General features: G+C 42.8%; 1 protein-coding gene across 1 annotated transcript in view; it reads left to right on the top strand.

Moving 5' to 3' along the window:
- The window catches only part of S1PR4 (sphingosine-1-phosphate receptor 4), a 49,880-nt gene extending 36,775 nt beyond the window's left edge, over window positions 1-13,105 (top strand). The window contains exons 2-3 of the mRNA XM_073547551.1: window positions 9,612-9,821; window positions 10,973-13,105. Coding sequence (XP_073403652.1) covers window positions 9,628-9,821; window positions 10,973-11,891 — 1,113 coding nt within the window. The 5' untranslated portion in view covers window positions 9,612-9,627 and the 3' untranslated portion in view covers window positions 11,892-13,105. The remainder of the gene's footprint in view (window positions 1-9,611; window positions 9,822-10,972) is intronic.
- Window positions 13,106-17,080: the final 3,975 nt, after the last annotated feature.

Consider the following 17,080-nt stretch of genomic DNA (forward strand, 5'->3'; position numbering starts at 1 on the left):
ATCTCAACCCACAAAGCAACAAGCTCTCACACATCTTCATATACTGAAAAATGAAAACATTACGAGTCTTGGAAAATTGAAGCACAATATATATATATATATATATATATATATATATGTATTATTTTTTTATTATTTTTTAATTCCCATTTTTTTACGACTAAAATAAAAGAAATGGAAGTTTGGTATGGCTGTAATCGTATTGATGAGGAGAATCATGATATCAAGACATTTCTACCACATAATGAATGCCGGAAGAACAATTCCCAAAAACAATGTCAGAATGGCATGCCAGGCACTGGAGCTGTGGGAGATTTCAATGAGGACTGTATGCAGAGCCCTGGCAGCCTGCGATCAGGGTAGAATCTGTCCTGTCACAGCCACACTCCAGGAGGGTGGAGCTCACTGGACCGTCCCTTTTGCCACATGTTGGAATATGTATGGTGCAACAACTCCATTCCTGTCTGAGTGTTTAGTTGCTAGATTTGCAAGCTGTTTACAAAGTTAAAAAAAAAACTCCCAGAGGCTCACACAGGGAGAGAGTTTTCCTGTGTCTGTGTATGAGAGAAGCAGCCTGTTGTACATGCTGCACAGATAGACAAACAAAAGATTTATTCCTGATCTATTAAACTTATCATATATTGTTCCGGATTGTTCCTGAAAAAAGAAGCTCTGTTGTCACACGCTTGGAGATTATCCTGAATAATCCACTGCCAACAGGTTATGGGCCCAGAGTGCCACGGAACCCCAGAGTAACACAGCAACAGAAGCCCAGAGCAAAAGCAGGACAGAGCAACAGAGAAGATGTCCACTAGCAGCAATCCTTTCAAGTTCTCAGTGCCAAGCCTCACTAACCAGAACTACCAGTCCTGGAAATTCAAGGTGAAGATGCTGTTCATAAGAGAAGGAAATATACTCAGGAACAAGTTCCTCATCCATTACCAAATTATTGGCTAGAGAAGGATCAGAAAGCACAAAGCACGATCTCCCTTAGTGTGGATGAAAATCAGATTGTGCATATATGCAAGTGTGCAACTGCAAAGCAGATGTGGGAAGAGTTACAGAAAGTGCATGAAAGATCGAGTCTCAGCAATAAGCTTTATCTCATGAGAAAGCTGTATCAGTCTAAGCTAAGTGATGGACAGAATATGCAGAACTATATAAAAAACACCCTAGAGATTGTGGAGCATCTCAGGGATATTGGAGAAGAAATTAAAGATTTTCATGTTGCTGCACTTCTATTAAGTGGTCTTCCAGAAAGTTATGACACACTCGTGACTGCACTAGATGCACGGTCAGATGATGAGCTCACACTAGAGTATGTTAAATGCAAACTTGTGGCTGAATTCAAGAGAAAAACACAGCACGTAAGCAGCAGTAATGAATCCAGAGCAGAAACAGCATTAAAGACACAGTATTTCCCTAAATATAAGAACAATCTTAGAGAAGCTTTTGGAAGTGCATTGAGCAGCAAGGTGGTGTGCTGGTGAAAGGGGAAAAAAAAAAAAAACTCTTAAATCTTCTTCCTGAGCGAGTGTGAACGAGCTGAGTGTGACCTGAGTGTAAGTGCGAACTGTGGTAAGTGTGTGACTTGAAATTCAGTGACTTTAGATTCAGGGAGTTTCCAAGGGAGGTCTTACTGAATTGCTGTTATATTAATACTTTTTTTTTTTTAATTTATTTTTGCTTATCTTATTGTCTGGTGCAATCCCCATTAGGATGTGCTCCACTATTGCCAATGCCATCCAGTGCACGTCTTGCCGCATGTATGAAATCCTTGAACAGCCGGTCGAGGGTGCATACTGCTGTGCGAGATGTGAGCACGTTGTGCATTTGGAAGCCCAGATACTGGATCTAAATGTGCAGCTGGCAACACTGAGATCCATAGACAATATGGAAAGGAGTCTTCTGCTCACTGAGCAGACGCTCAATGGGATAGATGAGGGGGGGGATGCTAGGTTGGAGCTGCAGGACAATGGAGCAGCTAGCTGGGTGACAGTTAGAAGGCGGGGTAGAGGGAAGAGCACCAGGGAGGCTAGTCCTGATCTGGCACACCCCAATAAGTTTGCTAAGTTGGCAGATGAGGGGAGTGTTAGTACAGGAGTAGCACTGCTGCAGCAAGGCATGTCCTCTGAAAGCCGGAGGAGTGTCTGCTCCAGTAAGGGGGGAAATAGGAGAGCAGGGCAGGCCAGACAGGTTCTGGTAGTGGGAGACTCAATTATTAGGGGAACAGATAGGGCAATCTGTCACAAAGACAGGGATCGTCGAACCGTGTGCTGCCTACCTGGCGCTCGAGTCCGACACATCGCTGATCGGGTTGACAGATTACTGGGAGGGGCTGGAGAGGATCCAGCGGTTATGGTGCACATTGGCACAAATGACAAAGTTAGAGGTAGGTGGAAGGTCCTTAAAGATGATTTCAGGGAATTAGGCTGTAAGCTTAAAGCAAGGACCTCCAAGGTGGTATTTTCGGAAATACTTCCTGTACCACGTGCCACGCCAGAGAGGCAACGGGAGATTAGGGAGGTTAATAAGTGGCTCAGGAATTGGTGTAGGAAGGAGGGGTTAGGGTTCCTGCAGAACTGGGCCGACTTCTCAGTTGGCTACAGGTTCTACGCTAGGGACGGGCTGCACCTCAATGGGGAGGGTGCAGCTGTGCTGGGGGAGAAAATGGCTAGAAGGTTGGAGTGTTTAAACTAGGGACGGGGGGGAGGGTATTCCTTTTATAGGAGGGGAAGACAGTGCAGATAGAGACCTGGGCACAAATAATGACATTGGGGGTGGGGGTGGCATGGGGGGTGGGGTTAGAACAGTTAATAATTTAAGAAAGAATAGAGGTACAGAGAGATACATAAAGTGCATGTATACTAATGCCAGAAGTCTCGCCAACAAAATGGAGGAATTGGAGTTAATGTTGTTGGAACATAATTATGACATGGTGGGGATATCTGAGACATGGCTGGATGAGAGCCATGACTGGGCTGTTAATTTACAGGGCTATAGTCTGTTCAGAAATGACCGTACAAATAAGCGAGGGGGAGGCGTGTGTTTATATGTAAAATCATCCTTAAAACCCATCCTTCGTGATAATATATATGAATCTAATGAAAATGTAGAGTCCCTGTGGGTAGAGATAAGGGGAGGGGGGAAAAATAATAAATTACTGATAGGGGTTTGTTATAAATCTCCAAAAATAATGGAAGCTACAGAGAATATCCTCATAAAGCAAATAGATGAAGCAGCGACTCAAGGAGAAGTCATTATTATGGGGGACTTCAACTACCCTGAAATACATTGGGGAACCGAAACCTGCAGTTCCAGCAAAGGTAATAGGTTTTTGACTACTATGAGAGACCATTACCTTTCACAACTGGTTCAGGACCCAACAAGAGGGGGGGCACTGCTAGACCTAATATTAACCAACAGGCCAGACCGCATATCAAATGTAAGGGTTGAGGGTCACTTGGGTAATAGTGATCACAAATTAATAAGTTTTCATGTATCCTTTAATAAGATGTGTAGTAGAGGGGTTACAAGGACACTAAACTTCAGGAAGGCAAATTTCCAATGGATGAGAGATGATCTTGGTGCAATTAACTGGGACGATATCCTGAGACATAAAAATACACAAAGAAAATGGGAGACGTTTATTAGCATCCTGAATAGGATCTGTGCACAATATATATCGTATGGGAATAAACATGCGAGAAATAGGAGGAAACCACTATGGCTAAATAGAGCTGTAAGGGGCGCAATAAGAGATAAAAATAAAGCATTTAGAGAATTAAAGCAAGTAGGTAGTGATGAGGCATTAAATAAATACAGAAGATTAAATAAATTCTGTAAAAAGCAAATCAAGACAGCAAAGATTGAGACAGAGAGACTCATTGCCAGAGAAAGTAAAAATAATCCCAAAATATTCTTTAACTACATAAATAGTAAGAAGCTAAAAAATGATAGTGTTGGTCTCCTTAAAAATAGTCTGGGTGAAATGGTGGATGAGGATGAGGAAAAAGCCAATATGCTAAATGAGTTTTTTTCAACAGTATTTACACAAGAAAATCCCATGATGGATAACATGATCAGGGATAAAAATTCTCCATTAAATGTCACCTGCTTAACCCAGCAGGAAGTACGGCGGCGTCTACAAATCACTAAAATTGACAAATCCCCGGGCCCGGATGGGATACACCCCCGAGTACTGCAGGAATTAAGCACAGTCATAGATAGACCACTATTTTTAATCTTTAAAGATTCCATAATAACAGGGTCTGTACCACAGGACTGGCATATAGCAAATGTGGTGCCAATATTCAAAAAGGGGACAAAAACTGAACTTGGAAATTATAGGCCAGTAAGTTTAACCTCAACTGTGGGTAAAATCCTGGAGGGTTTTCTAAGAGATACTATACTGGAGTATCTGGAGAAGAATAACCTTATGACCCAATATCAACATGGGTTTACAAGAGACCGTTCCTGTCAGACTAATCTGATAAGCTTTTATGAAGAGGTAAGTTCCGGACTGGACCAAGGGAATGCAGTGGACGTGGTGTACATGGACTTTTCAAAAGCTTTTGATACGGTGCCACACAAAAGGTTGATACATAAAATGAGAACAATGGGGATAGGGGAAAATATGTGTAGGTGGGTTAAGAGCTGGCTCAGGGATAGGAAACAAAGGGTGGTTATTAATGGAGCACACTCGGACTGGGTCACGGTTAGCAGTGGGGTACCACAGGGGTCAGTTTTGGGCCCGCTTCTTTTTAACATATTTATTAATGACCTTGTAGGGGCATAGAGAGTAGAATTTCAATATTTGCAGATGACACTAAACTCTGCAGGGTAATTAATACAGAGGAGGACAATTTTATATTACAGGAGGATTTATGTAAACTAGAAGCTTGGGCTGATAAATGGCAAATGAGCTTTAATGGGGATAAATGTAAGGTCATGCACTTGGGTAGAACGAACAAGTTGTATAATTATGTGCTTAATTGTAAAACACTGGGCAAAACAGTCACTGAAAAAGACCTGGGTGTATGGGTGGACGACAAACTCACATTTAGTGGCCAGAGTCAAGCAGCTGCTGCAAAGGCAAATAAAATAATGGGATGCATTAAAAGAGGCATAGATGCTCATGAGGAGAACATAATTTTACCTCTATATAAGTCACTAGTGCGACCACACTTAGAATACTGTGTACAGTTCTGGTCTCCGGTGTATAAGAAAGACATAGCTGAACTGGAGCGGGTGCAGAGAAGAGCGACCAAGGTTATTAGGGAACTAGGGGGTCTGCAATACCAAGACAGGTTATTACACTTGGGGTTATTTAGTTTGGAGAATCGAAGGCTTAGGGGTGATCTTATTACAATGTATAAATATATGTGGGGACAATACAAAGACCTTTCTAATGATCTTTTTACTCTTAGACCTGTGACGGGGACAAGGGGGCATCCTCTACGTCTGGAGGAAAGAAGGTTTAAGCATACTCACAGACGCGGATTCTTTACTGTAAGAGCAGTGAGACTATGGAACTCTCTGCCATATGATGTTGTAATGAGTGATTCACTACTAAAATTTAAGAAGGGACTGGATGCCTTTCTTGAAAAGTATAATATTACAGGGTATATACACTAGTCTCCTTAATATTGCGTTGATCCAGGAAGCTAGTCTGATTGCCGTATGTGGAGTCGGGAAGGAATTTTTTTCCCCAATGTGAAGCTTACTGTTGCCACATGGGGTTTTTTTGCCTTCCTCTGGATCAACATGTTAGGGCAAGTTAGGATAGGATATGGGTTGAACTAGATGGACTTAAAGTCTCCCTTCAACCTTAATTACTATGTTACTATGAATGTTTTGTCTGTAAAAATAGTGGCCACCTTAAAGCAGACTGCAGAATTTGGAAAGCAAGAATGAGTCAGCTTAAAAAGCAGAACAGTCATCAAAGGGTTAAAACAGCTGTAAAGGAAGATTCTGCATGAGTTGAAACTGCATTTAATGCCAGTACAGGCCCATCTGCAAAGCATATTTGGTGTATAGATTCTGGTGCAAGCAGCCATATGACAAATAACAAGGATTTATCACTGACGCTATTGAAAGCAAGTCAGAAAGAGTCATCTTGGCTAACGGCCACAATATGACTTCAGAAGGAGTAGGAGACAGCTACCTCCACTGTCCAGTTTACTCAGCACCAAGCAGAAAGATCCCAATAAAGGATATTTTCTATGTTCCCAGCCTTGAAAGCAATCTTCTGTCAGTAAAAAAGCTCATGCAAAAGTGGAAAGTAGTTACTTTTAAAGATAACAGCTGCATCAAATTAAAGAAGGGTCACACTCTTGCAGAAGGAAAATCCAAGATGAACTTTATCAGCTAAAATGCATAGAAAGAGGGTACAGTGCTAGACAAGATCTGCATAAGAACTGTATCCATGTATGACTTGGACGTCTTGGGCATAGAGACCCAGAAGCAGTAAGGAAGCTAGCTCAACTTGCAAATGGTATTGAAATCAACCAGTGTAGTCAAATGATGAAGTGCACTAGCTGCCTTAATGAGAAAATATCCAGAAAATCCTTTCCTAAAATAATCACCACTAGATCTGCACAGTCACTGGATCTGATACATACAGATGCATGTGGTCCAATGAGTGATTAAACTCCTAGCAAGAGGAGATATTTTCTCAAATTTATTGATAACTACTCCAGATATACAGTCGCCTAACTGATTCACAGTAAGGATGAAGTTCCAGAGAAACTTGAATAATATCTTGCTTACTGTTTAACAAATTTGGAAGAAAGCTAAAAGCCCTGTGTGCAAATAATGGAAAAAAATATACAAGTGGTAAGGTGCAAACCATTTTGAAAAAGGATGGAATCGTGTTCCAGACTACCATATTCCATGCAACCCAGAACAAAATGGCATAGCAGAGAGAAAGAACCATACTCTCTGTGAAAGTGGAAGAAGTATGTTGTTTGATGCGAATCTACCTACAACGTACTGGGAGAAGCCATCATGACAGCTTGCTATCTTCAAAACAGAGTGCCAGGTAAAGTCACAAAACAAACTACATATGAGCTATCTTGAAGCACCAGAGGATATTTGGAAGCAAAAGTTTGTGTATGTTCCCAAAGAAAAACGTTCCAAGAGGGAATCACACACAAAGCAATGAGTCCTGGTGGGCTATAGCGAAACTCAAAAGGGATATAGAATCCTGCACCGAGACCAACACAGTAACAATCAGCAGAGATGTAATGATTGATGAAAACTCTGTATCACTCAAATTCCATGAAGTTACACAAGTAATTCAACCTAAGAAGCAAGAACAAGAATCTCAATCACCAAACCCAGATGCCGAAAAGGAAAACACTGAAGTGTGGATGAGCTCTGAAGACACCAAGGAAGACACAGAAGAACCAAGTCAACCTCCAGTCAGGAGATCAGGAAGGCCAAACAGATATCCAAGCTAGACGCCTTTGTTATATGGTCAGAACACTTCCTGAATCACAGCCAGAGTTGGAATTCTCTGCTGACGTGTAATCAAGCCATGCCGAAGAGACTGGAATGCAATTAATAGAGTTCTTCTATATCTTAAAGAAACTCAAAGGTTAAATCTTAAGATATATGCATCAGGAGATCTCACTCTCAGAGATTATGTGGATGCAGATTGGGCTGTATGCATGGCTCGGCGTCCTCCCCGTGTATGCATGGCTCCTCCGTCCTTCCCCCGCTGTATGCATGGCTCCTCTGCCCTGCCCCTGCTGTATGCATGGCTCCCCCGTCCTCCCCCTGTTGTATGCATGGCTCCGCCGTTCTCCCCCTGTTGCATGCATGGCTCCTTCATGCTCCCCGTTATTTGCATGGCTCCTCCGTCCTCCCCCTGCTGTATGCATGGCTCCTCAGTCCTCCCCCTGCTGTATGCATGGCTCCTCCGTCCTCCCCCTGCTGTATGCATGGCTCCACCGTCCTCCCCCCGTGTATGCATGGCTCCTCCATCCTGCCCCTGTTGTATGCATGGCTTCTCAGTCCTCCCCCTGCTGTATGCATGGCTCCTCCGTCCTCCCCCTGCTGTATGCATTGCTCCTCCATCCCCCCTGCTGTATGCATGGTTCCTCCGTTCTTCCCCTGCTGTATGCATGGCTCCTCTGTGCTCCCCCTGATGTATGCATGGCTCAGCATTCTCCCCGTCCTCCCCGTGTATGCATGGCTCCTCCGTCCTTCCCCTGCTGTATGCATGGCTCCTCCGTCCTGCCCCTGCTGTATGCATGGCTCCTCCGTCCTCCCCCTGATGTATGCATGGCTCCTCCATCCTCCCCCATGCATGCATGGCAGGGCTCCCCCGTCATACTCACGCACTTCTGGTGCGGTCACTGCAAGTCCTCCTGGCATCTCTCTGTTGTCCCGGCGAGGCAGCTTCTTCCTGTGTTCAGCGGTCACGTGGTACCGCTCATTAAAGTAATAAATACGCACTCCACGCCTATGGGAGTGGAGATGCGTGCATATTCATTAAATTTTCATCAAAAATATGTGCTGAAAATCTCGTCTTATACATGAGTATATTCGGTATTTTAAGTTCATCGGTCTACAGGACTCGTTTTCAAAATGCATCAGGCTTGTTTAGATGTTCTTTTGTATACTTCTGATGCTGAATTGTATAGTGAGGACGCATTAGAAGTTTTCTTCTCATGACCCTTCCATGAAGGTCATATTTTTGAAGGTGCCTCTGAACAGTAGAACCATGTACCACAACTCCAGTCTGCTAATTCTTTCTGAAGCTCTTTTGCAGTCACGAAGGGCTTCTGATTTGCCTCTCTAGCAATCCTATGAGCAGCTCTCACTGAATTGTTGTTTGGTCTTCCAGACCTTATCTTGGCCTCCACTGTTTCTGTTAATTGTCATGTCTTAATTACATTTCTGAGGAAAGGGTGGTTTGAAAACGCTTTGCTATCTTCTTGTAGCCTTCTCCTGCTTTGTGAGCCTCCACCATTTTCAGAGTGCTAGGCAGCTGCTTAGAAGAACCCGTGGCTGCTGTTTTTCGGCACAAGGTTGGAGGAGGTTGTTTTTTTTTATAAAGCTGTGAAATTTGCATCACCTGGCCTTTCCTAACATTGAAAGTGAACAAGCCATAACCCTAACCAGATGATATGACTGTAACTGAAATGGACATACTGTGTACTGAAGCAAGTAAATTCTTTATTGTTGAGTTGGACCTGGACTCTGTCTCTTTTTGTATAACAATGCTGGCAGCAGAACTTCAGCAGACCAGATGGGACCCTGACGGTGCAGAAGGTGTAGCAGAAGGTACGCTGCAAAGGAGACATTGTATGCATGTGTTGGGAGACCAGGGCATGACTGAGGAGTTTTTGTCAGCCACGACTATGGCCCTGGCTCCCCTCACACTCACCTCTCGTCCTAGCCTTTAGGACATTACATTGGTTGCCAAGCACTAAGTAAGAGAGTGAGAAGAGTTGGTCTAAAAATTATCTTCCATTATTTATTCTCACTGTTAAAAGTACATAAGACAGAACGTAAAACAGCAGTCGCATAACAATATGCTGCTTGGAGACATGACAGTCGAAGTAAGCCTTTCATAATTCCATCAATATTTTATTTTTCAGACTTTTATATACCATCATGAACCTCTCATCTATCAAATGTCTAGAGTTGGTGGACAGACAAAATGTTAATGTTATCCTCTTACATTATAACATGACTGGGCGTCTAATTGGTCGATCAAGTGAAAATGGCATGCATTTGAAGATAATCAGCATCATAATCAGTGTATTCATCATATTCGAGAACTTTACCGTGCTGGTGGCGCTGCTGAGGTGAGAAACAATGAAGCAGCAGGACAAAGGCTCAGAATTAGAACCTGAATTTCAAAGGAACATGTCAAAAACTTCTGCACCTACCAAACATTGGGGCGGGGCGATGCACTTACTGCGCCTCAGCCTCACAGTGTATTCCCTGCCTAGTACCACCCTCCGTTGGTTGACTGACAGTTCATTGGCTTTGATATATGGCAGGCAATGTAGTGTGAGGCTCAGTAACTATAAGTGCATCATCACATCCCAATGCACTTCCAGACACATACAAAACTTCAAAACATACTGCTGGAGAATTGCTTTGGGATCATAAAAGGATCATTTTTTTTTTATTTTTTTAATGGGATACACAGTCATATGAATGATGACGTTTCTGACAAGTTCCCTTTAACAGCAGAGACATGGAAATGAGTAGACAATGTGTAGTAAGTTGGAGGATATGATATGGGAGGTAGAATAAATTAAGAATGATGCCTAAGTGCTACGCCCTTTGAAAGTCTATTATTTGAAGTGCAGACCATTTTTATTATTTCTCCCTTTTCGTTTTAAAGGGAATCTGTGGACAGCTTTATGCTATGCAATGTAAGAACAGCATGATGGGACAGAGAAACAGAGACCCTGATTGCAGTGATGTGTCACTTACTGGGCTGCTTGTAGTTTCAGTAAAATCAATGTTTTATCAGCACAAGATAATCACTAGAGGACTAGGTATCTCATGGAATGTAGGTCTTCAGTTCTATGTTAGACCGCCCCACCACTGATTGACAGTTTTCCACCTATGCACAGTGCACACAGAATGCTGCTCAGTGACTGCTGTGCATTTATACAGAAATCAGTATTCAGAGAACTGGTAGATTTGCAGCAGACGAAAGTGATTTTATTAAAACTACAGGAAGCAGCCCAGTAAGTGAGACATCGCTGGAATAAGGGTTTCTGACCCTACGTCATGCTGCTCTCAGATTACTTAGAAAATGCCTGTTGACAGATTCCCTTTAAAGAGTTTGTCCTTGAAGACAACACATTCTGAAAATGAAGTCTTTTTCTCTCACCGCTCATCTCCTAACATTGGGGGAAGCTGTGGCCAGTCACTCATTTCACCTTCACAGAACATATTGGTATTCAACTTAACTATGCTTTTTGTTTCTTCTTTTTAGGTTCCTGCATTTGAGACGTTGGGTTCACTGCTGTTTGGCAAATATTGCAGTTAGTGACCTCCTGGCTGGTATTTCATACCTGCTAAATATATGCCTTTCAGGTGAAATGACTTTTCAATTGACCTCACAGCAATGGTTTCTTAGAGAGGGCCTCCTATTTACCACACTTGCTGCCTCTACTTTCAGTCTGTTCATAACCGCGGTCGAGCGTTATTGTACAATGGTGGCTCTAGTATCAGAGAGCCGCTCTAGAAAAGTGGTGCGTGCACAGGGGTTGATCATTTTATGTTGGGTGCTGGCTGCTACTGTTGGGTCCTTGCCTATTTTTGGGTGGAACTGCCTATGCCACATTGAATTCTGCTCTAGTCTTCTTCCCCTTTATTCAAGGCAATATATTTTATTTAGCCTGGGACTTCTGTCCATTAGCCTGATTGGGATTATTGGGTTTTACTGCACTATTTATTACTTAGTGTGTTGCAATGCCAGGGGGACTATAGTCACCAACCAAAGTCGGCGCGCCATACATTTACTTCAAACCGTTATCATCATCCTTGGCTCATTTGTCATCTGCTGGACTCCCCTTTTTGTCTTTCTCCTGGTGGACTCCTCATGCACTCCTCCTTCTTGTAAGTCTCCAGTAGGTCTGGAATGGGTGCTTGCCTTAGCTGTTTTGAACTCGGCTTTCAACCCATTAATTTACTCTCTCCGGAGTTCCGAAGTACGTAAAGCAGTGGTGGCATTCCTTTGCTGTGCTTGCACTAAGGCAGGAATCAATGTACCAGCATGTCGCCCGCAAGGCCGAGATGTTACCTCTGGCTCATCAAATGAAAGTTCCCTCAGAAGGAAAAGCAGTGTGCGCCTTTCACGAGCAAGTTTTCGGAGTCCTGTAACCAGCATTTCTAGTGTGCCCAGTCAGTAATAAGCCTTTGGGAAGTGAATTACGTTCCATGTTACTTCCTATGCAAATTGCGTTTCTCCTATATTGGTCAACATTTTTAGCAAGCCAGCTAAGACGGAAAGGAAAGATTACTGTATTCTTTGTATTTTCTTTTGTTACATCAATATTTCATTTCATTAGCTAAATTGAACTAAAATATGTTGCCAGATTACCATGGTATAGGCATTGATACTCAGTATTACACTGCAGCCGTGATAAGCGTTCTGGAGGGAATGAATTGTGCGCCCACTGGACAGCGACGCATGGGCCAAAAAAAAGATACAATGAGCGACTAACTCTGGTAGATCAGTTTCTATAGGATATGTCACATGACATGTATGTATAAATGGTCAATATCTTATGGAGAGTCCAATGCGCAATACACTTGGATAGACAACATGATCAAGAATTAGGGTTACAGAGAACAGAGGACCACCCAGAGCAGTCCAAAGAATCAATCTCTACAACCAGTTTCCACGCAGCAAATATGTGAACTACAAGGTTAAGGCACAGAAACAAAACCGTCGTATAGAACCAATTGCAAGATCACATTCCTAATATTAATCTGAAAGTTGCATATGAAATTCGGGTGTTTAAATGTTTTCATTCCCGATGTCAGATTTTTGTGCATGGATGCAGCTTCACAAACGGTTTCCACAGCTGAATGTTAAAAGGAAGATGTCTAACGGACAAAGACACAGTTCCAATCCTAAACAATAGCTCATAGTAAAGGCACTGAAGAGTTTCCTACACCAAGGTTGCACATCTAAGTGCGTAAGCGATACTCTGTCCTTTAGTATTTAGGTTGCAGCATTATTACAGAGAACCTTAGAGGTTTGTGATCAAGAATTTGGCCTTGCAGTTGTCAGGCTGGGTGAACGGGTCGAATGGAGGATCATGAGTCTAGTGGTTTCTTTCATATGGCCTGAACACCCAACACAGTGCAGATATGCGCTGACAGGGCCATCTAGAGGTGGAAGTCCATTTGTACATTTGCTTTTTTTAACTACCTTTTTTTGTATAGTTTACTCATACTGACATGCTTAAAAGAAGAGAGCTATACTGAAAGATTACCTTGTACTGATTTCTTTCTTTAGGATTGTATGTATTGTTCAAACGTATATATGTAATCTATATAAAGTTTACTTTCTATCTATGTATATGAAATTCTACCAAATAAATCTGCTTTTAAAGTTTCTCTCAGTTTGATCAATAAAAAAAATGAAATATTAAAGTGTGTGATCCAGTTCAATAAAATGAACTCAAGATTCTAGGCAAAGTATTCAATAGGTTTGCAAGTAAAAAGCAGAAAGTGTTAAAGGACAGCTATATGAAACTAGACACTATACCCAGGGAAGTACACAGAAATCATGGGTTATAATTGGGCCCCACCATCCCCACAAAAAAAAAATGGTGGGGTCACAGAAGAGCATATCTCACAGCTTTGCAGTCTTTACAAAGTAACTTTTCTCCTACTGAAGCCTTAGATTCCTCCTTCATTGCACCCATAAAGTATGATACCAACAAAAGTGCTCCCCAAACACTGTATGACACTCCCACAGTGAATTCCTCCACAGTACCCTCCACATACCAGTATGAAGATTCTAATGACTCTCCTGTACCCCACCTCATCTCCCCCGGCAAAGTATGGTGACCTCAATACAGTATGATCCCCAACTGTGATTCGCACACAGCCTTCCATCCACTGTATAATGGGTCTACATACAATATAATGGCTCCCACACCTTACTTAATTGTATAATGGCCCCCACTAGCCCTCCATACAGTATAATGGCTCCACACAGCCCTCCACACAGTATGATGGACACCACACAAACCTTCGCATTCTATAATGCTTGCATATAGTATAATGGCCCCCACATAACCATTCCTAAAGTATAAAGGCTCACACATAGCCCTTCACATACTATAATGGGCCCCACAGTCTTTTATATTGTATACTGCACTCATTAATCCTCCATATAGCATACTGCACCCCATAGTTCCCATACAGTATAATGCACTCCCCATAGTCCTCCATACACTATAATCCACTCCCTATAGTCCTCCATTGACCATACAGGATAATGTACCCCCATAGTCCTCCACAGTATACTGCATTCCCCATAGTCCTCCAAACAGTATAATGCACTCTTCATAGTCCTCAATATAGTATAATGAACCCCACAGTCCTCCTACATGATTTGTGACTGCTAGACAGCCTGAATACATGTGTGGAATGCCTGTTTGTTAGGGAATTCCCACATGGATTCAGCCTGTCTACAAGTCGCAAATCATGCAGCTGAGACAACGAAAACTAAATCTCCAAGCACGCCAACATACTCTGAGACCCGAGCAATGATGCTGCTCGCCCATGACTACTCATAGTCCTCCATAGTCCATACAGTATAATGCAAGCCCTATAATCCTTTCTAGTCCATACAGTATAATGGACTCCCCATAGTCCATACAGTATAATACACTCTCCATAGTCCTCATACAGTATAATGCTCTCCCCATAGTCCTCCATAGTCCATACAGTATAATGCACTCCTCATAGACCTCTATACAGTATTATGGCCACCATGATGTACTCATTTATTTAAAAAAAAATACATTACTCACCTTTTCTCCTCGTTCCCTTGCTGCTCTGGTCTCTGCATCCAGCGCTCTGAAGTGCCCGCACATCTCAGCATAGCGGGAGCCATGTAGTGACGCCATCGGGCCGGCTGTGCTGAGACGTCAGACGCCAAGGAAAAATAATGGGTGAGGGACCGTCAGCTGACTCTCCCTCCTTTATCATTGCTTTCAACTGTATCGGCATTTTGTATGCATATACAGTTGAACTTGCGATTATGGGTGGAGTGGATCATACCACATCTCCTGGGCAGGAGAGGAAGCAAAAGGGAGTTTACAGATAGCACAGCATGGGATCACAGCTGATTCTTATGTGAGAAAAAGCATTTCCCTGCCTATTTTTAAAAAAATGTTTTACCTCAAAGAAAATAATTTGCGATCTCATGCTCTAATGTTTGTCCACTTTTTTGCCTGTTCCCCTGCCCAGGAGATGTGGTATGATCAGACAATGCTCCTGTACGGTCAGACACGGCCAGTACACACAGTGAACATTTATAACATTATCTCAGCATAAGAAAAAAAATTTAAACACATCCAGTTGTGGAAATTATTATTATCTTAAAAGATCTATTGATTAAAGTGAACTTTGCTCATGGGACAACCACTTTAAAGAAGCACTCCCATCAAAGATTGTATTCCCTTAATATATTGCAATCATCATAATATATAGCACTGTGTACTTACAATTGCTCATTTTGCCTTTCTATCAAGTAAACTCTTCTGTTTTTTCTTCTCTATGTAGAAACAGGAAGTCTCTTGTCCCTGCATTTATCATTCCCCTCTTCAACTCCTGACCCAGCTGCCTCACAACTCTCTCCCTGCAAGGGACGTTTGCAGTGACTCATACAGGGAAAATCGACCTCCTGTTTCTACAGAGAGATTAGAAGGATTCAGCCAGTCAGTTTTTAATCACAAGATGTCATAGATCTAAGGCCTGTTTCACACTTCTGTTTTTGACCATCAGTCAAAATTTGCCGGTTTTTGAAAAAAACGGATCCGCCATTTTTTTGGGCGGATCCGTTTTTTACCCCATTGAGATGCATTACCGGCGGATCTTGACGGATGGCCATCCGTTTCGATCCCTTTTTTTGTAGATCCGGGAATTTAACCCTGAAATCCTTTCTGGCGGACGAAAAAAATTCTCTCTCTCTCTCTCCTCTTCCCGGGCAGCGGTTCCTTTAAAATTCTTCATTCGGCGGATCCGTCAAAAAAACCGGATCCGGTGGCATCCGTTCACATCAGTTAGGGACGGATCCGCTTTCCGCCTTTTTGGCGGATTTTGACTGACACAAAAAACTGAAGTGTGAAACAGGCCTTATGGAAAAGAGAACAATTACTGGGTACAAAGACAAAATGAGCAATTGTAAGTACATAGTGCTATATAGTATGATGATTGCAATATATTGATGAAAAAAATTGATGAGAGGAGTAGTTCTTTAAAGCAGATCAAACAGTAAAATTGGAAAGACAAAAATCACAAACGGTCTTATCTGATAACCAAGTGGTGTAAAATATTACTCTCATCACAACTCCTATAGAAGCATGTAAAGGCTGCAGCAGGGCCACCAATGAGATACATTACAATAATTGAAGTATACGATGGTTCAGAGTCCGTGCTGCCCAAGGTTCAAAAATATGTCACGGTCACGTGGACCCGGGGTACTCGGTAGCCAAGCAGGCAGACTATCCGGGATATCACAGTGGCGATTGCCCTGATCCGTGGCCCTGAACGGACAAGTGAAAGGGGGGTATTTACAGGGGATAATAGTCTATGGTTTTATCGTGACGTCAGCTGAGGTGTCTGGCCAGGGATGGCCAGCGCTGCAGGTGGGGTCCCCAGGGGATAGATGGTAATGCAGCAAGATGGATCACTCCCCTCAGCAGGAGCATACCCCGGGGCAATGATGGGCGTTGTAGTGAGCAGTGCAGCAAAAAGAAGCAAGGAGGCGAAGGAATTCAGTGTTTACCTTTACTGATGATGGATGCAGGTTGAATCCAGGGGTTCTGGTCACCAACTGCTGGGTCTGGCTAGTCTGGGAGCATCTGGAGTCCGCTCCACTAAGTGGGTAGAATAAGGCTATGTGCACACGATGCAGATTTCCAGCGGATCCGCAGCGGATTTTACCTTGCAGAAACGCTGCATATCCACATTGTGATGTACAGTAGCATGTAAATCAATTGAAAAAAAAAACCGCTGTGCAGACACTGCAGATTTTTCCGCGCTTTTTTTTGTGGTGAAAAATATGCAGCATGTCACTTCATTTGTGCGGTTTTCCAGCTGCTCCCTTCTCCAAATCCACAGGGGGAAATCTGCAGGGGAAAACCGCACAAAAACCACAAGAAAACCGCAAAAAAAAGGAAGAAATCCGCAGGAAAAATGTAGGTCATTTGACCTGCGGATTTCTTCAATTCTGTGCGGAAAAATCCGCAGGGCAAAAAAGTACATGTGCGCTTAGCCTTAGCCTTCCGTTCTGTGCCCGTTTGTTTGAAGATTCAATAGCTTATGAGCTGATATGTACTCCCTGCGTGTGTTC

The sequence above is a fragment of the Dendrobates tinctorius genome, unplaced genomic scaffold, assembly GCF_039654945.1.
Source record: "Dendrobates tinctorius isolate UK_male_01 unplaced genomic scaffold, ASM3965494v1 ptg000011l, whole genome shotgun sequence".
Taxonomy (NCBI): domain Eukaryota; kingdom Metazoa; phylum Chordata; class Amphibia; order Anura; family Dendrobatidae; genus Dendrobates; species Dendrobates tinctorius.